Source organism: Microcaecilia unicolor, chromosome 6 (assembly GCF_901765095.1).
Source record: "Microcaecilia unicolor chromosome 6, aMicUni1.1, whole genome shotgun sequence".
Taxonomy (NCBI): Eukaryota; Metazoa; Chordata; class Amphibia; order Gymnophiona; family Siphonopidae; genus Microcaecilia; species Microcaecilia unicolor.
This window is the reverse complement of record NC_044036.1, coordinates 287,682,579-287,710,095: the sequence shown is the minus strand read 5'-3', so window position 1 is coordinate 287,710,095 and position 27,517 is coordinate 287,682,579. Positions and strand designations below refer to the sequence as shown.

Genomic DNA, 27,517 nt, shown 5'->3' with positions numbered 1-27,517 from the left:
TTGATCCTTATTTCTGTGTTGAACTCTGCAGTAACAATTACATCAATATGTCATAGAAGCAGATTCTATTATTTTGCTCCAGAATACTATGGCTATTTTACAAGTAGGAACTTCAGATAGCTATACATATGGAACTACAGAACTGCAAATTTTTGAACTGGTTAGTTCTAGTTCACTACATCACAGGGAGTGTTTGCTGAAAGAAGCTAATGTCCCACGACGCCATCTGCTGGAAGTACTTTTTTTAAGTACAGTTGAGGCTACCTTAAGTTTTGTTTTTTTTTAACTAACAGAATTGATTAAAAAAAAGGTGGCAGACTTTTATTAAACACGTTTCAAAAATTCGAGACGCGCTAGTAATTGTAAATGCCTCATGCAGCCCGTCGATAACTGGAACTGTCCAGATTATGGTGCTGAAAAGCAAAGGCGCACACTTCAATAAACCCCCTACGTTTATCCTTCACTCTTGTTGTTATTATTCTTCAACTACCTAGTCACCTCCAGTGACTCCCTCTGTGTACATCCATATGCTGCACAAGCCGGCATGTTTGAAAATATAAGTAAAATGAAATAAAAATGCTACCAACAATAAAGAACGATAACGTGGATAGAGCAGCTCATAGGTTTGCTTGCTTTGTTTTGGGTGAATGGGAAAGACGGATACGCAGAGGAGAGGGAAAGGGAAAAAACCTAATTGGCTTCAGCTTATTGACGTCATGCTGCCTCAATCTAACCTATTTGGACTCTGCACGTACTACGTTGCTAAGGTACGTAAAACGTAACGTAATGGAGAAGTGGAGCCGGCTTATCGATTGGTTGTTGTGGAGCTGTTCGCTTCCGCTTAGAGCTGTGGACTGGAGCTCTATAGCAGGACTGATGGAAGGGAGCGCAGCTCTCCTGGCTCTAAGTCCTCGGAAGAGGATGGTGTGCGTGGAGTACCCGGGCCTTGTGCAAGATCCCGGGAAGATGCTGCTAACGCTGGGAGGAGAGGAGGGAGTATCCAGGGTAAGAGAAAAGGACCTCAGTAGTATCAGTGTCAGGAATAGGGCTCCGTAGGTATGATAGTGGGAGCTAAGGATCCATCAAGGTGAGGGATAGGGGCGTCAACGGTATTAGAGTGAGGGCTAAGGGCTCAGAGGTGAAGTTTAGTGATGCATTTAGGTGCAAAAAAAAAATCAAAGAACCCTTTGCCATAGGAGGGTAGAAGATGATGAGCACGGACCATGAGAGAGAACCTTGGGGTGATAGTATCTGAGGAGCTCAGACTGGTGGCCAAACTCAGAATGATGTGAGACTGCAAAGTCAGTAAAAAGGAGAAAGAAGGTCATTATGCCCCAATGCAGACCTTTAGTGAGGCCTCACTTGGAGTACTGTGTTCACTTTGAGTCAAAGCATTTAGAGTTTGGTTGTTTTCTTGGGTATCTCCTGTTTTGTTTTACTAGCATATTAGGAGATATAGTGCTATAGGAGGACTCCTGACACAGGCAGCAAATGTAATGGACCATTACGGATTGATTTTCTTGGACTGTCATTTGTTCCTTATTTTCCTGTTGCTGATCTCACTAAGGACATAAAAAGTCTGGAGTCAGTCCAGAGGAAAGCAATCACAATGTTAGGAAGTTTCTATTAGAAGACATATGAGAAGAGACTGGAAGACCTCACAGACTGCAGGGTTTCTTAACCCAGCCCTCAGGATTCACCAAATCAGTCAGGTTTTAAGAAAATCCACAATAAGTATGCATGGGATAAATCAACACAAACGTCCTCCATTATATGCAAGTCTATTCATTGTGGGTATCCTGAAAACCTGACTGGCTAGATGTGCCCAGAGAAATGGGTTGAGAACTACTGTTCTAGGGGAAAGGAGTGACAAAAGGGAAAGGGAAATGGGACTTGATATATCGCCTTTCTGAGGTTTTTGCATCTACATTCAAAGCGGTTTACATATATTCAGGTACTTATTTTGTACCAGGGGCAATGGAGGGTTAAGTGACTTGCCCAGAGTCACAAGGAGCTGCAGTGGGAATCAAACTCAGTTCCCCAGGATCAAAGTCCACTGCACTAACCACTAGGCTGCTCCTCCAGACCGGTAAACACGTCAGAGGATTTGCTGAATACATAAGCCTTTTCCAAATGAGAAGCTCTAGAACTAGAGGAAATGATATGAAGCTACAGGGAGCTAGTGTGAAAAGCAACATCAGGAAATAGTTTTTCACGGAAAGGGTGGTGGATGACTGAAATGCTCTCCTGAAAGAACTGTTGGAAGCAAATATGGTGTTGGAATTTTTAAAAAGAAGTAGGGAAGAAGATATAGATTGGCTCAAAATGCCTATGTCAGCGGTTCCTAAACTGTGCACCATGGCAATCCAGGGTGCCGCAGCACATTTTCCCCCACCTTCTTCCTGCTGCCACCCAAGCCACCACTGCTGCTTCTGTAGATGAGCAGTGGCAAAACAAGCTGCAGCCACCATGGGGCCAGATTATCCGTACCCATGGCTGATGGTCCTGCCCCATCGAACATCACTTCCTGTTTCGGGGCACAGCAGGCTACCCTCATGAATGAATACTCCTCCTTCATGCTGGCTGTAGCTTGTTTTGCTGCTGCTGCTGGTCTAGAGAAGCAGCAGTGGTAGGGGGTGTGTGTGGGGGACGATGACAAAGGAGTCAGATGCTGAATTGGGAGAAACAGAGAGAGTGCATAGGTTAGATGGAAGAGGGGAAAGGAGGAGGGCAGAGGCTGGGTGGAAGAGAGGAGGAGGGTAGTGGCTGGATGGAGGTGGGGAGAGAAGGAGGGCAGTGGCTGAATGGAAGGGGGGGGAGAGAAGGAGGGCAGTGGCTGAATGGAAGGGGGGGAGAGAAGGAGGGCAGTGGCTAAATGGAAGGGGGGGAGAGAAGGAGGGCAGTGGCTGAATGGAAGGGGGAGAAAAGGAGGGCAGCGGCTGAATGGAAGGGGGAAGAGAAGGAGGGCAGCGGCTGAATGGAAGAGGGAAGAGAAGGAGGGCAGCGGCTGAATGGAAGGGGGAGAGAAGAAGGGGGGGGCCTAGTGGTTAGGGTGGTGGACTTTGGTCCTGGGGAACTGAGGAACTGAGTTCGATTCCCACTTCAGGCACAGGCAGCTCCTTGTGAGTCTGGGCAAGTCACTTAACCCTCCATTGCCCCATGTAAGCCGCATTGAGCCTGCCATGAATGGGAAAGTGCGGGGTACAAATGTAACAAAAAAAAAAAGGGGGGGGGGGAGAGAAAGAGGATCTAAGAAAACAGCAAGGCAGACGATCTGCAAACTCCAAGATGGAAATCAACGAAGCAGATCAGTAGGATAAACACAAATTTATTGAAAGAAAACCAAATGATATAATGAGCCCGACACAGGCCGTGCTTCGCCCAGCAGGGCTGCGTCAGGGGCTATAAAAAGCAAATAACATATAATTTAAAAACCAATTAAAAAGCATATATATTCTCAATATAAAACACTAAAACAATTCAAAACAAAAAATTATATATATAAAAAAACATATAAATATATAAATAAAAAATATGTGAAAAAACTGCATAGAGACTCAGCTAATATCTTGATCATCACCATGATTTAAAATATCCCACAGAAGAAATTTTTATATATTTATATATAATAAATAGAAGAACTCTCACAAAAGAAATCATTACCATCCACATAAGAAAAATATATAAAATACATATAACAGAACCCTTTATCACTAATAAATATAAGTTGCATAGCTAATATAAAATATCATACAAATTAAATGAATTGAATACAAAATGAAATTCATAGGATGACAATCGTCTTAAAAGACAAATATATACACATAAAATGATGATAACAGTTATATGTACATAAATAAAATGAAATAAGACCAGATAGGACACCCACCTACACATTGATTCTTAGTTGTCAATATCTGTAGACATATGTACTAATGGAAATGACTGAAAAAGAAAATATCAATGAAAATCCAACAACATATAAAATCAATTTTAAAAATAAAAATAAAACCATAATTAATAAAAAGTGTGTAGAATATATATATAAAAAAAATAATGAAAATAAAAAATCAAAGTAGATGGACTCACATGTACAGGAAACTAAGATCATGGATCTCCTCAAATATAAGGACAACTTGTGAATTCCTTGATTGCTAGCGCTTATCCTGGCTGTGATACTGAGGTCTATCTACTCTATATATTTTTTTTTTCCTTTACCTTTTGTAATTTCCTAGATCTTGGGTCAATATTGTGGACTAAATAAGAGGAGTTTTTGCCTTTTTGAGATATCTAGTTAATACTTTAATGTGTGAAGTGTGTATCTATGTATTATTGCATAAATGCAAATTTAATAACTCATAAATAAAAAATTAAAAAAAAAAATATAAGGTAAACAACAGCACAAACTGAATTATCCTAAAGGGTGATAACCTGAATCAAGTTAAAATAATTGACAATAAAAAAATGAATGAATGAAAATAAAAGAAAAATAATAACTATAAAAATGCCAAGAGTGAATTTTCCATATGCAGTCAAATTTACTAGTCAGAATGTCGCAAATAAGTGTGAAAAAATATAGATCCATAGATATAACGAAACAAGATTCTTCATATCAACCATCAACTAATAAACATGATTTTGATCTTATATATATAGTTAAATGATGAAAAGAGAACCCACAAAATAGTTCATCGACGCACTGTATATTTTGTGGGTTCTCTTATCACCCTTTAGGATCATTCAGTTTGTGCTGTTTTTTTACCTTATATTTGAGAAGATCCGTGATCTCAGTTTCCTGTACATGTGAGTCCATCTACCTTGATTTTTTATTTTCATTATTTTTTCATATATATTCTACACACTTTTTATTCATTATGGTTTTATTTTTATTTTTAAAAATGATTTTATATGTTGTTGGATTTTCATTGATATTTTCTTTTTCAGTCATTTCCATTGGTACATATGTCTATAGATATTGACAACTAAGGATCAATGTGTAGGTGGGTGTCCTATCTGGTCTTATTTCCCTCGATAAGGGAAAGCCAAAGTAGTTTGCATGCCATATTAAATAAAATAAACAACCATAATACAAGTTTTAATGGGAACAAAAAGATTAGCAAAGCAAATCGTAAAGATGGCCATTTCATCGGGATGGGGAATTTTTAGCAAGATGAAAATGCCAAGAAAATACAAAAGCAAACATAAAGCTGATGGGAATTATGCTGTTAATGTTTTCAGCCCAGTGCCTCTAGCTTTGAATTACAGTGTGGACAGTGATTCATGGGATAGCCATTCATAGAGCAGCTTTTAACCATCTGTTTCCCAGTGTATTCTCATTGTATTGTCTGCTGATTTGTGATTTCCTATAGGTATATGCCGATCCTTCCAGAAGGCTGGAGCTATATTTCCGGCCTAAGGATCCATACTGCCATCCTGTGTGTGCCAACCGGTTTCCTACCACAGCTATGCTGCTGCGTGTGAAAAGGAAAATTAGGCGCCGGGGATCAGAGGTGACTGGAGACCATGTCGTGCAAGAGCCTAGACAAGAGATCAGACTTGAAATGGAAATTCTCGGAGTCATCAGCACCGTCTACAATTTCAAGGTAATATGATTTCACCTCGTGGCTGTTTCTTAGTGTTGCCCAACCCCCAAATGATGCCTGTTTGTCGGACTGTAACAGGTAAGTAATATTAGCTGTATGGTGTGCTAATGACTCTGTGCAGACTGTAGCTGGAGTAGGACATTAGGACCTGATGCTTCTTGTTTTCATATACCCCCTAATTCTATAATCTTATGTTCACATTTGTGTGCACAAGTTCTAGAATAAGGGCAGTTAGGTACATAACTTATTTATTAAATTAGTGCTAATTGGTGTTATCAACCAACATTGGAGCTAATTGGCATTAATTTGCAGTTATGGACGTAACTGCCCTGAGTCGGTATTCTGTAACCTTAGCACGTAATTCTTTAGTTTGCAAGGGTGGGGGGGGGGGGGGGGTGGATATGGGGAAGGGCATGGGAGGGTCAGGGGCATGCCCAGCACTTAGTAAGCTTATAGACTACTGTTAGTTACAGCAGCCTTTGACATGACCAAAGTGAGGCGTTAAAATGCAGACTTTTCACTAGTATTCTATAATGGCAATTTATTTACCGCCTTTTTGAAGGAATTCACTCAAGGCGGGGTACAGCAAGAATAAGTCAAGCATAAGCAATAAACAATTACAGCAGTAAAAATATTCAAACAATACAAAGTATGGCATAGTATACTATTTACAGTGTCAACACAATACATAATAAAACGTTTTAATAGCATAGGGTGTAAGCAAAGATGGAACATATAGATAAGATACAGTAAAAGGAGTAAGAAAATAAGGTACTAATTTAAAGAAAGTTGCAAATGAAGTCAGAAAGGTGCTTGAATATTATTTTAGCTAGGGTGGGAGTGGATAAGTATGTGCAGCCTGTGCCACTCATTGTGTGTGTGATACTAACAAGTGGAGGAGTAGCCTAGTGGTTAGTGCAGCAGACTTTAATCCTGGGGAACTGGGTTCAATTCCCACTGCAGCTTCTTGTGACTCTGGGCAAGTCACTTAAACCTCCATTGCCCCAGGTACAAATAAGTACCTGTATATACTATGTAAACCGCTTTGAATGTAGTTGCAAAAAAACACAGAAAGGCGGTATATCATGTCCCATTTTCCTTTCCATTAAAGGCCTGGTTGAAGAGCCAAGCTTTCAGCTGCTTCCTGAAGCTGATAGTCTGTTGAGCGGAGCCTTTCAGGGAGAGCATTCCAGAGTGTGGGGGCTACTCCCGAGAAGACTTGCTTGGGGGTATCACATCATTGATGTCCTTTGGAGAGGGTGTGGTTACCCTTGTCACTTCTCGTTTAGACTACTGCAATCTGTTTCTTGCTGGCCTCCCACTTAGTCACCTCTCCCCTCTCCAGTCGGTTCAAAACTCTGCTGCCCGTCTCGTCTTCTGCCAGGGTCGCTTTACTCAAACTACCCCTCTCCTCAAGTCGCTTCACTGGCTCCCTATCCGTTTTCGCATCCTGTTCAAGCTTCTTATACTAACCTATAAGTGTACTCACTCTGCTGCTCCCCAGTATCTCTCCACACTCGTCCTTCCCTACACCCCTTCCCGTGCACTCCGCTCCATGGATAAATCCTTCTTATCTGTTTCCTTCTCCACTACTGCCAACTTTAGACTTTGCGCCTTCTGTCTCGCTGCACCCTACGCCTGGAATAAACTTCCTGAGCCCCTACGTCTTGCCCCATCTTAGGCCACCTTTAAATCTAGACTAAAAGCCCACCTCTTTAACATTGCTTTTGACTCGTAACCACTTGTAACCACTAGCCTCCACCTACCCTCCTCTCCTCCTTCCTGTACACATTAATTGATTTGATTTGATTACTTTATTTCTTGTCTATTAGATTGTAAGCTGTTTGAGCACGGACTGTCTTTCTTCTATGTTTGTGCAGCGCTGCGTACGCCTTGTACGCTATAGAAATGCTAAATAGTAGTAGTAGTAGTAGTAGGATACTCCTTGGGAGGACCATAGCAACTTTAGAGGTATGTAGAGGGAGATCCCTGTTCTTAAAGTACTTGGGGGCCATTTCTTTTAAGGGCCTTGAAGGTCAAACATAGAGTATTAAATTTGACCCTTTATTGTACTGGTAGCCAGTAACGTTTTTGCAAAAATGGTGTGATGTTATGTCGCTTACAACTTTCTATTAGTCTTGCTACAGCATTCTGAATCAGTTGGAGCTGGTGCAGACCCTTTGTAGTCAGACCAGTGTAGAGTGCATTTCAGTAATCCAGTCTTGATGTTGTTATGGCATGCACAACTGAGACAAGGCTTGCTGCCTCATTGTAACTGTCACAAGTAATAGAAGCTGCTCTTTAAGGTTACTTAGATTTGAGGGATCAGAGTAAGTGTTGAATCTAGCTGTAGTCTAGGGTTCATGATGTGATTTGAGGGAGAATTCATATGTCCCAAAAGGGATTTTGATGTCAGGTATGTACCCACTTGTGTTAAGGACCCAGAGAAGCATGGTTATACTTGGTTCAGGCAAAGTTTGTTGTTTTTAGCCCATTCTTGAATTAATGTAAGACAAGTAGTCAGTTTATTCAGGGCTGTGGGTAAGTCAGGTTCAGTAGGTATGAGTAGCTGCACATCATCCGCATAGGTGTAGAACTGAGTGTCCATCGGCCAAATCACCTTGTCTAGTTGCTTGAGGTAGAATAGGTGACAGAATCAATCCTTGAGGTACCCCACAGGTCAGTGGGAGTCAGCACAAGGTACGCCCCAAGGTTGCGGGAACACTGGATGCAGATGAACTGCGAAAAGTGAGCTGCTATTTGGGGTCGGGGTCCGCACCCTGCGAGATCCCAGTTCTGGATGGCCCGTCACCCGTACTGCAGGCACCCTATTTGGAGCTGCATGACCCACCATTGAAGAACAGCAGCCCAGAACCAAGACCTCTCACCTGAGGGTGATGCGGCAAGTATGTGCCCTCTACGCTGCTCATCTTGGCTGCCACGATTAGCCACAGCGTCCTCCACTCTCTGAGCAAGAACTTCCACTGCTCATTTATCTTTTAGACATGACTGTTACTGAAGGACATTTTTCACTGCTTCAGGTTTTGTTTTTATGTACCAGCTACCTCTCTTCTTTCTGATCAGTCTCACTGATGCAGGCAAACCCCCAGCCAAGGTGTAAAAAAAAACCCAAAAAAAAACAGTCCCATGCAGCACACAAGCATCTCAGAGCCCAAACACACATATATTTACGTGCAAACACTCCCCCAAAATGACCAACCTAAGGGCATGGATCTTCTACTATACAATAACAATATGTATAATGGGGATACCAGCAACAACTGCAGTCGAATGGAATAAAATACCAGTACGCAATCACAGGAAGAAGACGCCCACTATAATAACTGGAAGAGCCCAATTGCCACCTAAACAACAACGCAGTGGCCAAACAAATATCCAGCAATATGAAACCAAACATGAACAACACCCAACAAGAGCACAACAGCAAAACATGCAGACCACACAGACAACTACAAACAGTTAAAAACACCAACATTAAACACGACATATATGTCCCAATACAAATAGGTTACATAAATGCGAGATTGGCAGTGAATAAGACAACACTACTAAGAAACTGGATAGAAACAGAACAACTCGGACTACTGCTCATAACTGAAACATGGCTGTACCTTGAAGACAACCCTGCACTACTAGACCTATGCCCACCAGGATACAAAATAATACATATAAACAGAACCAAAAGAAGGGGAGGAGGTGTTGCAATAATATACAAATCCTCCTTCACAGCAGAACCTGTCGCTAAACACACATCCTCGACAATCGAAATCCTGGCATACAAAATCACCGACAAAACACTAACTGCTCACACCTTTTTTAGGAGTAGCTGAAGGTGAGTTACATTTAGGTACACTGGGTGTTTCCCTGTCCCTGGAAGGCTCACAATCTAAGTTTGTAGATGAGGCAATGGAGGGTTAAGTGACTTGCTCAAGATCACAAGGATCAGCAGCGGGATTTGAACCAGGCACCTCTGGATGTTGACTGGTGCTCTAACCACTAGGCTACTCCTTCACAAAAAGTGTATTATTTAATCTAAGTTGCAGGAGCCTGATATGGACACACCCAGTCCATGACCATGTATTTATTTATTTATTAGATGTATTAATATAATTGCAGATGTAAAATTCATCCTAAGTGTCCAGCATTTTAGTACCTAACTTTAGACGATCTTTATAGAATTACCATATAATGTGACTGTTATATTCTGAGATATATAACTGCGTTATAAGTGAATCTTGTGAGTGATATCGCTCTTACCCATTTCTAATTACATACAGTGACAGCCAATCCACCAGTCAGAATTGACAATGAGGCATTTTTTCAAAGCACTTAGACTTACAAAGTTGCATTGTAACCTATGGGACTTTGTAAGTCTAAGTGCTTTGAAAATGAGCCCAACCGTAACCAATATCCATGCACAAAAGGTGAAAAAGAATACAACACTTAAAAGTATTTGTTTTGAAATTTGCAGTAAATATTTTAATGGCATTTTATTGTGCAAAAAAAGGTAAAAATAATAGACAAATTCAGGTATTTATTTTGAGTTTTAGAATCTGTATAATGTTGTTTTATCCAAAAATGATATGTATTAACAAAAGAAAAAAGATTGTGTTATAGTGAGTCTGTACTGTACTGTTCTAGGGACCATCACTTGCAAGTGTATACCAAGCATACTTTCGATCACTTGTAATAATTTTCACTCAGAATGCTGGCCATACCCTCTTAAAAAGGGCTGCTACGTACATATTGTTTATTGTAGAAGGGAGGGAGTAATCTATTCATTCTCCCATAACTGGCAGGGATGTCGGATTTTCAGTACCTTGCCATCAATGTGGGCCCGGATGGCAAACAGATCTCCATGTATAACAAAATCATGCTACGGAAACCCCAGAAGGAAGAATTCTTCTATCAAGAGCTGCCATTATACATCCCACCACCTATCTTTTCCCGCCTGGACACACCTGTGGACTATTTCTACCGTCCAGAAACACAGCACAGGTAGGGGGTTTCATGTTTTCTGTCTGTTCATTGTCAGCAGAATGTTGCCTTTCTTGCTTGTCGTCACATTCTCGCAAACCTTTTCTGTTTTAGCAGTATGTCGCATTGGGTTTCTGCCAGGTACTTGTGATCTGGATTGGCCACTTGGAAACAGGATACTTGGCTGTATGGCTATTCTTATATTCTTAAGTGTGGTGGGATTGGAACTGGCAGCAGTGATGTAGGGAAGGATTCAGGTGCATTAGCAGAACTGTGTGTGACTGCGAAGAGGTCTCAATACTGGAACAGCAGGGGGCGCTACTGGGTTGAAATACCATGGCAAAGCTTTGTCAAGGCCTCATTACTGGGGGTGCTAAAGTGCAGGATTGAGGTTCTTTGTGTGTGTTTGGGAGGTCTGTGCCCTGGAATAGCAGGGGTACTTCAGGACAGGATTGAGTTGCATTAGCAGAACAGCATGTGGGGGGAAGAGGGTCTTTGCTGCAGTAGAAGAACATGATGCATGTTGGGACTGAGGGGTATTGATGGCATTGGCGTCTTGCTCTTCCATCAGCTTTTTATTTTTATGTCCAGACAATGTAAAAATACATATGAAGTCATTTTTGCACCAAAAGGAATCGGTGAACTGTGTGCAGTGTAGGTGTAGCTGGTTCTCCTGGTTTTTAAGACTGCACTGTCGCTGCCTTCTGAGCAGCTGGATGAAGATGAAAGGACTGAGTCAGCCTTCAGTAGATTTCTGTACAGCTGGTGCTGTGTTTACTATCACATTAACAAATAGAGAAATCTGTTCTTTCTCCCAGCAGGGCATATCTCTTTCTCACCATTGCCCTTCATTAGGGCTAGAACATACAAATAAAATAAGCGTTATCTTCAAGGGAGAGGACATGTAGAACTACCATGTTGGATAGCGTACTGTGGTAGAGAGTGCAGTGATGGCCTATGCTAATGAACAAAGTTCATATCCAGTTTAGGTCACCAGGTATATTATGATATGCTGGCAAAGCTTGTACAGTAAAAACGAGAAGTCCTAGCACCAGCTTATCCATGGCTACAGACAGGCCAGATCTTCAGGATATCCCTAATGATTATGCATGGAGAGATTTGCATGTAGAGGAGGTAGTGGTCATGCAAATCTCTCATACACATATTCATTAGGGGTATCCTGAAGATCTAGCCTGTTTGTGACTCTCGAGGTCTGAATTTGGACACTCCTGCCCTACATGGTGCTCATGTAGCTGGGTTCAACTGGTAGGTAGAGGATTTGGGAAGCCAGATATTTGGGCAAAGGTCATTCTAGTGGATTTGTCTATTTAGATTATTACAGAGTATTGTAGTTAAGCAGGAGAGAGATGGATGTTGGAGGGAACTAAATGTGCATTTTGTATGCCACTGGTTCCTGAACGTGTCCTGGGGGAACCCCACCCAGTCAGATTTTTAGGATATGTTAAATGACTCCATTGTATGCAAGCCTAACTCAGGAATACTCATTGTGGATATCCTGAAAATCTGACTGGTTGGAGTTCCCCCAGGACAGGTTTGGGAAACTGTTGCATGCTCTCTTACCCCTCATGGTGGGGTGCACAAGAGGAAAATAATGTCCTGGATCAGTGGTTTCCAAACCTGATCCTGAAGGCACCCCAGCCAGTCAGGTTTTTGGGATATCCATAATAAATATTCATGAGTACATGCAGATTTCTCTCATGAATATTCATTCTAGATATCCTGAAAACCTGACTGGCTGGGGTGCCTCCAGGACCAGGTTTGGGAACCACTGTCTTGGATAAAGGAGAAATCTTGCAGGTGGTCACATTTTGTGGCTGGGATAACTGGGTAGACTGAATTGGGATGGTTTGTTTCAGATGTGTTATGTTTCTTTGAGTCAGGGGTGTCCAACCTTGGCCCTCGCCATGTCAGGTTTTCAGGATTTCCCCAGTGAATATGCATGAGATCTATTTCCATACATTGGAGGCAGTGCATTCAAATAGATCTCATGCATATACATTCTCATTCATATTAATCAAATGTATATGTATGAATGTGTGAATGAATGATTGTATGATGGGGAAAATTAGTATATGATATTGACATGAAATAATTTTGTATAGAAGGTTTTGAAATGCACATAAAATAAAACATAGAGAAATATATAATACTAGTAAAAAAGGCCCGTTTCTGACACAAATGAAACGGGCGCTAGCAAGGTTTTCCTCGGAGTGTGTATGTTTGAGAGAGTGTGTGTGAGAGTGACTGTGTGAGAGAGAGTGAATCTGCGAGTGTGTGTGTGTGTGACAGAGAGAATGAGACTGGGTACGAGTGTGTCTGTGTGAGAGAGTGTGTGCGCTTGGGTCCCCTTCCTCCCACCCAGTTCTAGTGTCCCCCTTCCCTCCATGTTCCAGTGTCGTCGTCCCCCCTCCCTCCCTCCGAGTTCCAGGGTCGTCCCCCCGTTTTTTTTTTAGTTTTTGTACAGGTGGTGCATTCCCCCCTCCTCCCCTCTCGTCCCCTCCTCCAAGTTCCAGACCCCCGTCCCTCCCTTCCTCCCCCCCTCCAGTTCCAGATCCCCCTCCGAGTTCCAGACCCCACATCCCTGCCTCTCTCCGATTTGCAGACCCCCCCTGCCGCGACCCTCTCGAGCCCCCCTTCCCGCCACCAACCCTCCGGGCTTCGTAGCCCATCTGTGAAGAAATTTATGGACACAGGCAGGCAGACGCATAGAACGTTGGAGGTGAGAATTATTATATAGGACGCGTCATAATGGGTCTGTCCCTTCTCCACTACTGCCAACTCCAGACTTCGCGCCTTCTGTCTCGCTGCACCCTACGCCTGGAATAAACTTCCTGAGCCCCTACGTCTTGCCCCATCCTTGGCCACCTTTAAATCTAGACTGAAAGCCCACCTCTTTAACATTGCTTTTGACTCGTAACCACTTGTAACCACTCGCCTCCACCTACCCTCCTCCCTTCCTTCCCGTTCACATTAATTGATTTGATTTGCTTACTTTATTTATTTTTTGTCTATTAGATTGTAAGCTCTTTGAGCAGGGACTGTCTTTCTTCTATGTTTGTGCAGCGCTGCGTACGCCTTGTAGCGCTATAGAAATGCTAAATAGTAGTAGTAGTAGTAGTAGTAGTCTAGTGACATCAGCTAGGGCTTCGAAGCCCATCTGTGAAGAAAGTTACAGACACAGGCAGGCAGACGCATAGAATGTTGGAAGTGAGAATTATTATTTAGGATTATCAAGGTGATTACTAATGGGTAAATGCATATTTTTTTATTTTTTGTTACATTTGTACCCCGTGCTTTCCCACTCATGGCAGGTTCAATGTGGCTTATTCATTGGGGAAATCCTAAAAACCAGACTGGATGTTGGTGGAATTAGTCTATCACAGTGCTTCTCAATCCAGTCCTCTGGGCACACCCAGCCAGTCAGGTTTTTCAGGATATCCTTAATGAATATGCATGAGACTGATGTGCATGCACCGCCTCCTTGGTGTGCAGATTTGTCTCATACATATTCATTGTAAATATGCTGAAAACCCAATTGACTGTGTGTGCCCTGAGGACTGGGTCTAGCAGAGTACCTGTCATTAGTTCCTCATGAGCTAGCTCTTTTCAAGATGATGGAGAAAAAATGTTAGTAAATGTTAGTAAAAAAACTCTGTTCGGCCCCTAGCCATGGTTTGGTTCCTTCTTCCTGTCATAGGAAGAAGAACCTGGCCCGTGGCCGGGGTCAGAGCAATGTTAACACATGATAACCTGGGTCCCAGCGCACAGGAGGCAGACCAAGGGAGCACAGTTTGGGAAACGCTGACTTAAAGTGGTCTTGAAGGTATACATTGTGTCTTTCAACTAAAAACCACTTTTTTTTTTTTCATTTGAGCATGCTTAAGGGTTACACATAGTGCTTTTTGTTACATGGATGTGGCATTCCTGCTCTGTCTTTGCACAAAGTTTCACATTTTGTAAAGTAGATGGAATTCAACCAAGGACTAATTTATTTGACATGAAGGTTTGTCCTGTAATGAATGAACACAAGTTTCCAAGAATACTATAAGAATGTGGGGGAGGGGGAGCGGGCACCGTGAAAAATTGCATGGACATAAAAGGTTTGGAAACCGCTGACATAGACCTTATATTCACTCATAGGACCTGCCCATGCAGCTTTCCTGGGCTGCTATTTAGGAGTGAATTGGGGGTGGGGAGATATTAAGATCTGTGTCAGAGGAAAAGAGTGGAGGCATACAGGAAGGACCGATGTGGATTCAAGGGGCCTGGGATAAAATTGGGGCTGTATGGAGGGTAGTAATAATGTCTATTGAAATGACAAATTGCTGATTCAAAGATTTTGCTAGCCTCTGGCCTCCCTTAATTAAAACAACCAGGTGGGAGACTAGGCTGGTCTAGGCCCTAGACATGTTCTTAGTTTGCCTATATATTAATTCTTCCCTGTTCATTGTAAATATTTGCTTGTTTAAGACTGATCCTTAGTCTTTAGTCTTGTCACTGCTGGACGGTTCCTTGCTGTTCAGTAATATGAGGTGTACAGTATAGTAAATTATGTCTGTGCATTGCATCTTAGAGAAGGCTACCACCCTCCTCAAGTATCTGGTGAGAACCTGATTGGCCTGAGTAGAGCCCGGCGCCCCCACAATGCTATCTTTGTAAGTTTTGAGGATGAAGAAATTCCAACGAAGCCATTGGAAGCTGCAGTACAGAACTGGAAGAGGATGTGTACAAATGCCATGGATATGAAAGTGGAAGAGGAGCTGAAGCAGGTACAGCAGGAGGGGAGTTGAGAGAGGAAGTGCGGGGCTCCTGTTCTATAATGGGAGAGAACCTTGAGAAGAAGTGTAGGGCTACGAGTGTGTAGACTTGGGAGGGGGTCTTGAGAGGCAGTGCAGGGCTCCTGGTGCGTAGAGCAAAATAAGGTAAATATTACTGGGCATAGAAGGGGAGAATAATGCCAGGTACTGGCTCTGAATTGGAGGGGAGACCTGGAGGGGGGGGGTGTGAATAGTTGTTCTGTGGATATGGAGAGAACGTACAGATTAAAGGGCAGGCCCTGGATGGACAACACTGGCTTTAGGACCCTTCTTGGAAAGGAACCTGATGCTACACTTGGCTATGTGGTACAAGCATGAGGAAGAACTGTGTTTTGCTGGGAGTATTGTGATGACTTATTAATCTCTGTGTATGTTGCTTTGTAGTTGTTTGATGCTCGCCCAGTCTGGTCACGGAATGCGCTCAAGGCCAATGTCAGCATTCACCCAGACAAGCTGAAACTTCTCCTACCCTATATGGCATATTACATGGTAAGACGTTCAAGCTTCCTCTACCCCACTGGTGAAGTTCTTGGCTTTATGTAACTCCCATATAAAATAAGACAACAGAATAAGATCAGTTAAACCATCCAGCCTGCTCAGTTATTCTGTCTTCACTAAAAAGGAATAAGAAAACAAGAAGGCAAATGGTCTACTAGAGCCAATGTGGAACAGAAGAAATAAGCAGACCTTATGAAGAAAACGGTTCATTTATTGGTTGTTCAGAACTCCCAGGATTCACAAACCAATTCTCGACATGAAATGAAAACTAGCTGGTGTGAAACTTCACCAGTGCTGATCATAAATGTGTCTCTTTCTGGGTCTGTTTGAAACCGTACGGACCCAGGAAGAGACACATTTATAATTGGCACTGGTGAAGTTTGCAGTTTTACACCAGCTGGTTTTCATTGCCCCTAACACAGCCTGTACTTGTGGCAAAACATTGCTATATCGGACATTGGTGTGTGGATCCTGGAAGCTTTGAGCAACCAATAAATGAACTGTTTTTCTTCAGGAGGATTGTTTCTTTCTTCTGTTTCACTAAAAAGGATACAGCTCAGCTGCAGACTGATCACCTGCAAGATTCCTCTCTGCCCAGGACAGTCTTTCTGTCTTCCTCCTTTCTATTCCACTGTCTTGGACAGAGGGAATGCATAAGCTGCCCACATCCAGCTTTACCAAGCTGAAACACAGGGCTCTGTAATCATCTTTACAACTGTCTCTGCAAACAGCTGCTGCAGACCCTGTTCTGACCATTTCAGATCCAGTCCTTTCACTTCTGTTCCTGTGTTTGACTTTCTTGGCATGACCAGAGCTCTTTTTGTAGGGAAAAAGGTACCGGTACTCATACAGGGCCAACGATAAGGGCGGGGTCACTATATATTACTCCACCCCTACAGAAGCCACATCCCCACAGTAGCCACATCCATTTTACCAGCCATGGTGCATATAAAAAGGCACCACTGAAAATAGTACACCAGCCCCTAATTCCAACAAAAGAACCTCTAAGAATGACCATCCTATATAATAATTCTCATCTCCAACGTTCTAATGTGCCTGGGACCGTGGCTCCCTCGGAGGTGGTCTGCTAGGCAGTTTAGAATGCACTGACGTCAGTGATGTCACTGACAGCTGATTCCAAGGCAAGGGGAGGAGTAGGGAAACACGCGGAGTGTGTTTCCCTACTCCTCCCCCTGCATGTGAAACAGCTGTCAGTGCCCCCTCTCGGCGCAACACCCAAGCCCCTGCCCTGCAAAACCGCAAGCCAGGCAGGGGGAGGAGTAGGGAAACATGCAGAGCGTGTTTCCCTACTCCTCCCCCTGCCTACCAATCAGCTCTCAGTGCCCCCCCCTCGGCGCAACACCCAAGCCCCTCCGCCCTGGCGCAGCACCCAAGCCCTACCCCCCCCCCTCGACGCATCACCCAAGATCCCTCCCCCTGGCGCATCACCAAAGCCCCTCCCCCCCCCCCCCCCCTCGGGCACATCAACTCCCTCGCCACCCGCAGCCGCCAATACTAACGCTGTCCGGCCACTGCTGCTTCTCCTGTGGAGCAGCAGCGGCCAGTACAAAAAAAAAAAAGCCAAAAAAAGATTTTTAAGCTGAAACGCGGCTCCGTAGACAGCCATCTGGCATTGGCTGTCATCACTGCAGCTGCTCCTCCTCTCCCCTCCACGTCACTGCCCCTGCAGGAAGACCCCGGAGGAGCGCAGCGACGTCAGAGGGGAGAGGAGGAGCGCGGCTGCAGAGATGACAGCCAATGCCAGATGGCTGTCTACGAGCCGTGTTTCAGTTTTAAAATCTTTTTTTGGCTTTTTTCTTTTTGTACTGGCCGCTGCTGCTCAACAGGAGACGCAGCAGCGGCCGGACAGCGTTAGTATTGGCAGCTGCGGGTGGCGAGGGGGTTGATGTGCCCGAGGGGGGGGGTAGGGGTTTGGGTGATGCACCGAGGGGGGAGGGGAGGGTCGCTGGACATGGGTGGCTGCAGGGGGGGGCAGGGAAGAGGGAGGTGGGGAGGGGGTCCTGAGACCAGATGGGTGGCTGCAGGGGAGGGCAGGGGAGGGCAGGGGAGACAGAAGGGACGCTGCAGGGGGGGCAGGGGAGAGGAGGGTCGCTGGACATGGGTGGCTGTAGGGGGGACAGGGGAGAGAGGTGGGTCACTGGACATGGGTGGCTACGGGGGGGGGGCAAGGGGAAAGGAGAGGAGGGTCGTTGGACATGGGTGGCTGCAGGGGGGCAGGGGAGAGGAGGGTCGCTGGACATGGGTAGCTGCAGGGGGAGAGGAGGGTTGCTGGACATGGATGGATGCAGGGGGGGACGGGGAGAGGAGAGTCGCTGGACATGGGTGGCTGCAGGGGGAGCAGGGGAGAGAGGAGGGCTGCTGCACATGTGTGGCTGCAGGGGCAGAGGAGGGTTGGTGGGGAGGGGGTCCTGAGACCAAATGGGTGGCTGCAGGGGGGGCAGGGGAGACAGGAAGGACGCTGCAGGGGGGGGGGGGGATTACCTTGCTAGCGCCCGTTTCATTGCCTACCGAAACGGGCCTTTTATACAAGTAAACTAATAAAATATGTAGACAAAAATTCTTCTGAAACCCCCCAAAACCAGACTCTGGCATGCAGGACACGGGAAAAACAAAAATATTTCCCCCTTGTGCTACTATATAGCAGATGTAAATTTCAACAACTGACATATTCCATTCACTACATTACGTATTAACAACTACAAATAAAACAAAAAATAAACGCTACCACACTACTTTATTAAACTAAAAATAAATTTCTTTTTCTACCTTTGTTTTCCGGCCACATACTTTTTTTCAGTTGTGTTGGTCCCAGTCTCTGGTTTCTACTTTCGTCATCTTCTCTTAACTCTATTGCCAAGATTTCCTGTTCGTTTGTCGTTTTTCTCTCCTCCTTTTCCTTTCAGCTTTCTTCAGTGTATTTTCTGCCTCTGTCCACAATTTCTTTCTCACTATCCAATCTTCAATTTCCCTCTTTTGATTGTGTTTATCTACATCTTGTGCCTCTCTCCCTCCCCACTTCCATCCAGCATTTCTCCTCTCTCTTCTTTGCGTCCCTATCTTAACCTGTCCTGGATTTCCATCCTGAGCCAATATCCTTTCCTCTGTAATCAGCATCCTGAGTCCATATCCCTTCCCCATGACCAGTATTGTCTCTGTGTGTCCCATTTTCCTTTCTGTCTAGCACTGCTCTTCTGTCTGTGTCCCTTTCCCTATGCCCCCTCAATGCCCAATATCTCTCCTCTGTCTCCCTGTCCCTCCGCTTTCTTTTCCCTTCCTCCCACGCCCCATGCCCTATATCCCCTATCCCCTACCCCATGGCCAGTATCTCTCTTTTCCTCCCCCACCCCCAGCCCACTATATCTCCCTCTTGGGTATATTGCTTTTCTCCTCTCTCCCTCCTGAGTCCAGTGTCTTCCCCCCTCTCTCTTTCTCTCCTCCACTCCATTCTCTGTCTCTCTCACCCTGTCCCTCCCTTCTACTCCCCTTGCTGGCTGGTCCAGCATCTATAACTCCTGGGTCCAGCACCTCTTCCTGACTGTCCCTCCCTCTCACCTTCCTCTCCTCCAGTCTCTGTCTCTCTCACCCCCCCCCTCCCTTCTCCCCCTGCTGGTCCAGCATCTATCCCTATTTGTCTCCCTCTGCCTCCTGGGTCCAGCAATTCTTCCTGTGTGGCCCTCCCTCCCCCCTCCCAATCCAGTATACCAGCACCTCCATCTCTCTGTCCCTGGGTCTAGCAACTGTCTTACAGGTCCAGCATCTGTTCTCCTTTCCTTTTCTTCCCCCTCCCCCTTCCTGGTTCCAGCATCCTTCTAGTACCAGGATTTTCTGTTTATTTGTTGTTTTTCTCTCCTTTTCCTTTCAGCTTTCTTCAGTTTATTTTCTGCCTCTGTCCACATTTTCTTTCTTACTATCCAATCTTCAATTTCCCTTTTTTGACTGTGTCTACCTACAGCTTGCCCCTCTTTCTTCCCCATTTCCATCCAGCATTTCCCCTCTCCCTCTCATCCCCAATTCCATCATCTGCCCTTTTGGTTACAGTGTATTTTCCCCTCTCTCCCTTCTAGGTCCGGTGTCCTCTGTCTCACCCTCTCCCTCCCTTCTATCATATCTCCCCTCAGCCGTCTTTTCTCCAAGCTGAAGAGCCCTAGCCGCTTTAGCCTTTCCTCATTGGGAAGTTGTCCCATCCCATTTTATAATTTTTGTTGCCCTTCTCTGTACCTTTTCTAATTCCACTATATCTTCTTTGAGATGCAATGACCAGAATTGAACAAAATATTCGAGGTGCGGTCACACCATGGATTAATACAAAGGCAAGATACCGTCCTCATTTTTGTTTTCCATTCCTTTCCTAGTAATTGTTGCTATTCATTAGGAATATTCTGAAAAACTGACTGTCTGCGTGTTTGGGCTAAAAACAGGCATATTCATTAAGAATCTCCCTTTTGCTTATTTCTTTTATAATTGATTCCTAAAGAGAAACAAGCCTTAAGCTACAGTCGGAGTAAGAGATTTTTAAAACTGGGAGAAATTTCATAATCAGTTTGGTAATACTAAATTTATGTTCTGTTTGAGAATAGGTCACTGTGAAGCAACCTGAATCTAAAAGTTCTTCATATGGCTATGCAGTTAACAGGTCCCTGGAGGAGCCTATGGGTTCGGTTTGGCTATGATCCTAGAAAGAATCCAGAAGCTAAGATTTATCAGGTGCTGGACTTTCGAATTCGCTGTGGAATGAAATACGGTAAAAAGCCTTTTCCAGCGCAGCACCATTCTGCTACGTAATACCTTTTCTCTTGCAGTCTTTCTGAGGATAAGTGTGGTCTCTTCACTGGAGGATAAGTCCCTGCTGCTTTTTACTTTGTCCTCAGGTTATACAACAAATGAAATACCAGTGAAGGCGAAACGCAGCACCTACAATTACAGCCTGCCAATAACGGTCACAAAAACAGGTGAGAGTCTGACCCTTCCTCCCTGCCTGCAGCCAAGTGACAGCCTGACCCCTCCCTTCCATGCTTCTGACAGCCTACACTTCTCCTCTGTCGCCAAGTGACAGCCTGACCCTTCCCCTCCCATGCCTCTGCCACCAGATGACAGCCTGACCCTTCTCTTTCCATGCCTCTGCCGCAAAGTGACATCCTAACACCCCCCCCCCCCCGCCATGCCACCACAGCCAAGTGACAGCCTGACCCAAACCCCTTGAGTTGCTGTAATGTCGGATGGATTATGAGGAGTTAGCATGAGAGAGGATGAGATCACATTGTTATTGGCGGGAAGCTCGGGATGTGCATGCAGTATGCACTGCCTGAAGCAAGATGTTTCCTTTCTGTTTTGCAGCATCACAGACAATAAATATGCAAGATTTGAAGCATGGACTGAGTACTGTGAACCAGTCCAGTGCAAAGAATGCCCCTGCGAGCAGGTACAAACTCAAAGTACGTTTTCACAGTGCCAGGCCAGTACATTGGCCCTTGTTATTGGATCAGATTTTTCAGGACTGCCACTCTTTATTGATATTTTGTAGCCCCTGTATTGGAATTTGATTACTCTGTGGGGAGCATTTGACACCGAGGTTTGGCTTTTTACAAGACTGAGTTCTTGAGTACATTGTTTCCTGTACCGACATTGTGCCAGCAGAAATTATAGTATAATTTAATTGGAGATATTCTGCTACCTCAGATATATAGATATGCTTGTTCCAATTCCCGTATCACAGGATTCCATCTACATCTTCCGGGAGTGGGCGCTGCCACCATACAGACAGATGTTTTACCAGCTCTGTGACCTGAATGTGGAAAGGTAAGGATTCGGGTGTGTAGCAGTGCATCATGCCTCCTGCTGCAGCACAATGCAGAAGGGCGCGAGGGCTTGCAGCTGTCTAGCATTTAGGGATATCATGTTACACAATTAATTTGCTTATGCATGAGTTATCTTGAACGCCTGTTTTTTGGGGGGTGGGGGAGGAAGAGGGAGGACAGCACTTGGGAACATGCCAGATATTCAGGAGCTTCCAAGGTTAGGCAGGTTCCTATTTTGCCAGTGTATTACTAAACTAAAAGATACTTTTATACTACAATAATCTTGTGGGATCTATGTGGTTTATGAAGAAAAAGAGAACCAGGCATACCTGGGAAGTACAGTCAACAACCAATAATCATTATAAGTAAAATAATGTCATCCACCCTGAAACTGTCAGTACATAAACTTCTCAAACGACTATGTTTTCAGAGACTTTTTAAATCGCAAAAGACCAGCAGAAAATATAATAATAATAGGGAACTCATTCCAAGGCCTAACACCTGTAAAAGAGAATGAAGATTGAAGCATCCTATTATATCTAGTTACTTTAAAAGAAGGCAAACACAGTGCCGAACTATTTTTCAATTGCATAGTAACGTCATAACAAGGAAAACGGTAATAACCGATATCCTGGTGCAAGTCCATGTAATGTCTTGAATATAATAGTGCAGACTTTAAAATTTACCCTAGCTTGAACTGGAAGCCAATGTGCTCTGATCAGTAGCAGGGGTATCCTTATCAAACTTTTTTGCAGAGTAAGCCAGTTGAACTGCTGCATTCTGTAAGGTTTTTAATTTCTTCAAAATCAATAGCGAACAACCTACAAAAAGTACATTACAGTAGTCTAGTTGACTCAGGACTAAAGCCTAAACAACCAGTCTAAATTGCAAGGAGTCAAAACTGTGTCTAATCCTCCTTTAAGCCTTTTAAGGTGTCAAAAATTTTCTTGGTGAGTTGAGCCATATGAATTTCAAGATATAAATGCGTGTCCAGTACCACACCCAATATCTTTAGCTCGGTTTCGACTGGGAAAACTGGTCTGATCAATACTGATAGTCCGTCACCAAACAGTCTGTTGAGGGTTTGCTGAGATAAAAAACAAATTTGTTTCATCTTAGTTTAATTTCAATTTATGAGGAGGAACCCAATCTTCAAACCAGTTTATCACAAAACCTGCTCTGCTCAATGTAAACAGTCACTCATTTAAGACCAATCCATAGAATTTAGGCTGGTCACTTCAGCCTGGTCCCTTTCAGTTCAGTGATTAAGGTGATATAAGTTGTGCAGTGAATCCTGTCTATGAATTGCATCTTTGAGAAGGCTATCGCCTTAGGTTTATAAGTACCAGTCCTGCCTCTACTCCGCCTATTCTTCACTGCACCTGTTTTATATGTGTGAATACACCAGGACAATTTTATAACAGCTTACTTGAGTGTGTAAAATGCTGTTTGGTGCATTCAGGTTTCATATAAAATTATCCTCAGTGTTGCTTCTATTCGGCCCTAATAGCATGCATGTTCACACACCTGCTTCAAAAAAGGTGTAAAGTTGTGCATGCATTTGCAGATTTTATAAATTATGCAAGTATAATGCAGCTTCTGAGAATGCCTTTGCACAGATCACAGAAAAGTATGCATCTACTGTTTATTCCTGTATACCTCCATTCAGGTTTATAAGAACCCTTTTCCATATGTAAATCATAAATTCCTAATCTACTCCAGACCATTCTGATGACCATTCCCTACCAGCAGAGGGAGACTGTGAATTACTGAGTAATAATACTTTCTAAGGGAAGGGAAATGGGATTTGCTATACCGCCTTGCTGTGGCTTTTGAACTGTGCAACCCTGACCGTCTTCAGTATTTCTCAGTCTCCTAGCAGAGGTACGTGGTTTCTATGCAGCTGTGCGTCTTTTTATTGGAGGTGTGCCGTTTTGACCCTTCAAAAAAATAATTTAAAAAAACAAAACGGAACAGGATCCTTAGGACAGCAGTAAAAAAATAAAATACAATACAATATCCTATATAATAAAAACCAACCTCAACTTTCTGAAGCTGACTCTGTGGCTTCAGTGAAGAGTTTGTAACCTCTGAAGCTCAGGCTCCATCTCTGTAAGCTCCGCCCTCGCGTCCAAATGTCATGACGTCCAGCATGTCTAAACGTCATGACGTCGAGAGCGGGACAATCGCCATAAAAGAATCGTGCTTCAAAAACTAGAAACAAATGGAGGTCTAAACTCCCGACGGAGGAGTACCGGCGAGGCAACAACAAAAAAAAAAGAAAGGAAAATGTAGCTCCGCTCTCGCGTCACAACGCGATGACGTCGAGGGCGGGGCGGTACACACAGCGGCGGCGACAGAGGACTTGGAGGAGATCCCGGAATCCCCCTCAGTATTTTGGAATGGAAAGCCTGCCCGATCTCTTGCAATAACGCAAGCATGGAGGAGGAGGAAGTCAGGGAAGGAAGACAGAAACGCTTAACAGAGGGAAAAGGAGGCGGGGAGGGGGTCCTCACACCAGAGAGATGGGGTGGGGACCCTGCGAGAGGGGAGGGGCTCACACTCAGTAGAGGGAGAGAGGAAAAGGAGGGGGGGAGGTCAACGGAAGGGAAAGGTAGGATGGGGAGGGAAGGGAGAAGGGGGAAAATCAGACTCTCTGTCAAACAAACTGTATCTCTGAGAAAACTCTGTCTCTCTCTCTCACTCACTCTGTCCAACATATGCACTTGCACACAGTCATTCTGAAACACACACACTCACAGATACACAAGCACCCCGTCTCAATCTCTATGTGACACACAATAGCACAGTCACTCTCTCTCTCTCACACAGTCACTCTCACACACACACTCACTGAAACATACACACTACGAGGAAAACCTGCCTAGCGCCCGTTTCATTTCTTTCCGAAACGGGCCTTTTATACTAGTAAAAAATAAGAAAGAGAGAAACAGTGCCTTGTGGCAAGAGGTATCGACCTGCTCAGTCCCTGCACTCTGGGGGTGTACACCCTGGTGTCTCGTGTCCCTCCCCCGCTATGCCTGGGAGGGGTACCTTGAGTGCCTTCCTCTGAGAGACAGGAGACCAGTTCTCAAACATTAAAAAGAAAAGAGATATATTTTACAGCTATTTTCTTTCATATTTTGCCTCACATTAAACCATAGACATGGTATACATACATCCTACATAAGTTAACAAAACAAACCAGAAAGAAATCCTGTTCCAGGTTAAGGCCACTTCTGCCTACCTCTGAAATGCCAGGCTGCTATGAATTGGGGCTTTTCTTTGGCGGCAGCAGATCTGTGTGATTTTCTTCAAATACCATGGCCAGCTGACTCTCTATCCTGAACTGTCCAACAGCTTGCAGAAGATAATTCGTCGCAACGAAGGAGAGGAGGAGGTGTGTACAGAGAAAGATGGCTGGTGCCTCCAGAAGACCAGCGATGAGCTGAGAGACAGCATGTCCCTCATGGTCAGGAAACTCATTCGTTCCAAGAGGCCTGGTAAGGACAGAAGAATGTGGCTAAGCTGCAGTAGAGGCCTGTGGGATGGGGAGTTTTCATACTCTTTGTAAGAGGATTAGGTGCTTTTTTTACCTTGTTCTGAGAGGGTTGGGGGTTCACTCGGTGTGTAATAGGGTGGAAAGAGCACAGCAGAGAGTTTGCATACAGATGCACTGTTGGAATGTGTTTTTTGTCCCCCTTGTTTCTGAGCAAGTCATAGCTTATTGCAAGTGATTGAGCTAAATCCTTTAGCATTTCAGACATTGCATAATGCTAACTTTTAAAAGGGGTTATAAACCAGTGAGTCTGAGGTTAATGCCAAGCAAAACTGGAGAAATTATTCTAAAAAATGAATTATTGAACATGTAGATAGGCATGGTTTAATGAGACAAGCCACCATGGATTTAGCCAAGGGAAGTCTTTTCCTACTAGTCTGCTACTTATATTTAAAGGGGTTACTAAACAAGCCAACAAAGGTGAGTCTGATATAGTGTATCTGGATTTTCTTAAAGTTCCTTATGAGATACTCTTAAGAAATTTTAAAAAGAATCATGGGATAGGAAGCAATGTCCTGTTATGCACTAGTTAAAAGATAGGAAACAGAGTAGGAGTAAATGGCCAGTTTTGAAAAATGGAAAAAGTTAATTAGTGGAATGCCCCAGGGATCTGCACTGGAAATGGTACTTTTTGACAGATCTATAAATGATCTGGAAATGGGAATGAATGAGGTGGGCAAAGTTTGCAACCAATACAAAATTATTCAAAGTTGTGACTTAGCACATTTAAAACTGGAGAAGATATTTTTTCACTCCACACATAAGCTCTGGAATTTTGTCACTGAGGATGTGGTAAAAACAGCGTAGCTGGGTTTAAAAAAGGTTTGGACAAGTTCTTGGAGGAAAAATCCATAATAAGCATGTAGACTTGGGGGGGGGGGGGGGGGGGAAACCACTTCTCATCCCTGGGATGAGCAGCATGAAATCTCTGTACTGTTTGGGATCCCGTCAAGTATTTGTGACCTGCACTTATCACTGCTGGAAATGGGATACTGAGCCAATGGAACTTTGGTCTGACCCTGATCTTTATGTTCATTTGGCTTTAGTATAGAGCCATGGCACTAATACATTCTTTTGCTATTCTTCCTTGCTTTTAGCTCTGCTTTCTAGCAAATCCATGCCAGCTGATATTAAAGAAACGTTAACCTACGAGTCAGCGGAGGAGGAGGAAGAGGAAGATGATGATGACTACCAGCCTTCTGAAGGCAGTGAGAATGAGATGGAGACAGAGATATTGGACTATGTTTGAGCAGAGTCTTGAGTTGTGCTTGACCTCAAATCCCAGTTAACTTAGTTTGGGCTTTCATGGCACAGAGGAGACATGGTTGAGTCCGACATCTGCTATAGCAGAGAAACTGGGTATTTTCATTGCCATGGGCTTTGGTACACCTGGGAGCAGAGAAAGAATATTGGCTGGTCAGCTGATGGGACTCCCTGTCGGGTGCCGAGTATGTCCAAGGAGACATATACCACTGAGCCCTGCTGTGCCTGGGAACCAGCGAGACCAACTGACTCGCTCAAATATCCAGCTCAGTCAGGAGCTAAGTGTCTGAACGCATTCCGTTAATACCGTGTAAAATATTTTCTTAAATAAAGTAACAAAAAAAAAGATTCTGTGTTTGTGCTGTAAATTTAATATGTGATACTTCACTGATGCTCTGAAATGCCTTTAAATGTAGTCGTCAAAGTAGTTGGGTATCAATGATGCCTTGTAAGACAGAATTATCTACAAATTCACATTCAGGTTTTATTTGATATATTATGTAAATGTATATCAAAGCAATTACGATAAAATAAGGAGAACGGGTAGTGAGAGGGGGACATAGGAGTTTAGTTTACTGTAGGGATCAACAAGGATGCACACTTCTGGAATGATGAGGGTCCCTTTCGTCACCTTGCACTGTATGAGGAAGAATCTTAAGTATTTGTTAAATATTAAGGCTTGGAGAGTATCCTGTCTGTCCAAATCCTTTGATTTAATTTCTCTCATATGCTCACACGCTCACAGGTCTGATCATGTATCTCCACATCTTGCCCACCATCATTTGCTTCCTGTACTTTTTTGACTTACAATTTAAGATTCTTACCTTGGCTCACAAGGTCTTACGTTCTAGTAACCCTTCCTATCTCTCAGCTTTGACTTTCCGGTTGACTCTTCCCCCCCCCCCCCCCCCCCCCCCCGTTCTTGTCTAGAATCAACCCGCC

General features: G+C 44.0%; 1 protein-coding gene across 2 annotated transcripts; it reads left to right on the top strand.

Annotated features, from left to right (window-relative positions):
• Positions 1-806: 806 nt before the first annotated feature.
• Positions 807-26,902, top strand: GTF3C5 (general transcription factor IIIC subunit 5). Of its 2 annotated transcripts, XM_030207760.1 has the most exons (12): positions 807-1,005; positions 5,370-5,603; position 5,981; positions 10,424-10,622; positions 15,196-15,391; positions 15,824-15,928; positions 20,585-20,699; positions 20,827-20,907; positions 21,293-21,390; positions 21,672-21,754; positions 25,114-25,256; positions 26,410-26,902. In XM_030207760.1, exons 1-12 carry the CDS (start codon positions 877-879, stop codon positions 26,559-26,561), a joined length of 1,536 nt encoding a protein of 511 aa, XP_030063620.1. In that variant the 5' UTR covers positions 807-876; the 3' UTR covers positions 26,562-26,902. The 2 variants fall into 2 exon arrangements, with proteins under 2 accessions (XP_030063620.1, XP_030063619.1); XM_030207759.1 differs by lacking the exons at positions 807-1,005; position 5,981 and having other exon boundaries at positions 5,516-5,603.
• Positions 26,903-27,517: the final 615 nt, after the last annotated feature.